The sequence below is a fragment of the Buceros rhinoceros genome, unplaced genomic scaffold (assembly GCF_000710305.1).
Source record: "Buceros rhinoceros silvestris isolate BGI_N320 unplaced genomic scaffold, ASM71030v1 scaffold42085, whole genome shotgun sequence".
Classification (NCBI taxonomy): domain Eukaryota; kingdom Metazoa; phylum Chordata; class Aves; order Bucerotiformes; family Bucerotidae; genus Buceros; species Buceros rhinoceros.
The window spans coordinates 2,977-3,331 of record NW_010415421.1 but is presented as its reverse complement, the minus strand read 5'-3'; the positions used below and the strand labels follow the sequence as shown (position 1 = coordinate 3,331).

At 62.3% G+C, this 355-nt stretch overlaps 1 protein-coding gene across 1 annotated transcript in view; it reads left to right on the top strand.

Moving 5' to 3' along the window:
• Positions 1-355, top strand: part of SF3A1 (splicing factor 3a, subunit 1, 120kDa) — a gene marked incomplete at both ends in the record, with an annotated part of 7,829 nt that overhangs the window by 5,224 nt on the left and 2,250 nt on the right. Inside the window, one exon of the mRNA XM_010137403.1 lies at positions 46-136. Coding sequence (XP_010135705.1) covers positions 46-136 — 91 coding nt within the window. The remainder of the gene's footprint in view (positions 1-45; positions 137-355) is intronic.

Here is a 355-nt window from a genome sequence, read left to right as displayed (position 1 = left end):
CCCACCTCTGGGAACAAAAGCCCTGCCAGTAAAATGCAAGAACACATGCGGATTGGCCTGCTGGAGCCTCGGTGGCTGGAGCAGCGTGACCGATCCATCCGGGAAAAGCAGAGCGATGACGAGGTCTACGCCCCAGGTCAGCTCGAGTGTCAACACGGCTCACAAAACCCAGCTCCTAGATGAGGTCACACAGTCACAGAACTGTTTGGGCTGGAAAAGCTCCTCGAGTCCCCCCGTTCCTCAGCACTGCCGGATCCCCGCTGCCCCCTGTCCCTCAGCAGCACCTGCACACGGCTGGGAAACCCCTCCAGGGATGGGGACTCCACCACTGCCCTGGGCAGCCGGGGCCACGCCT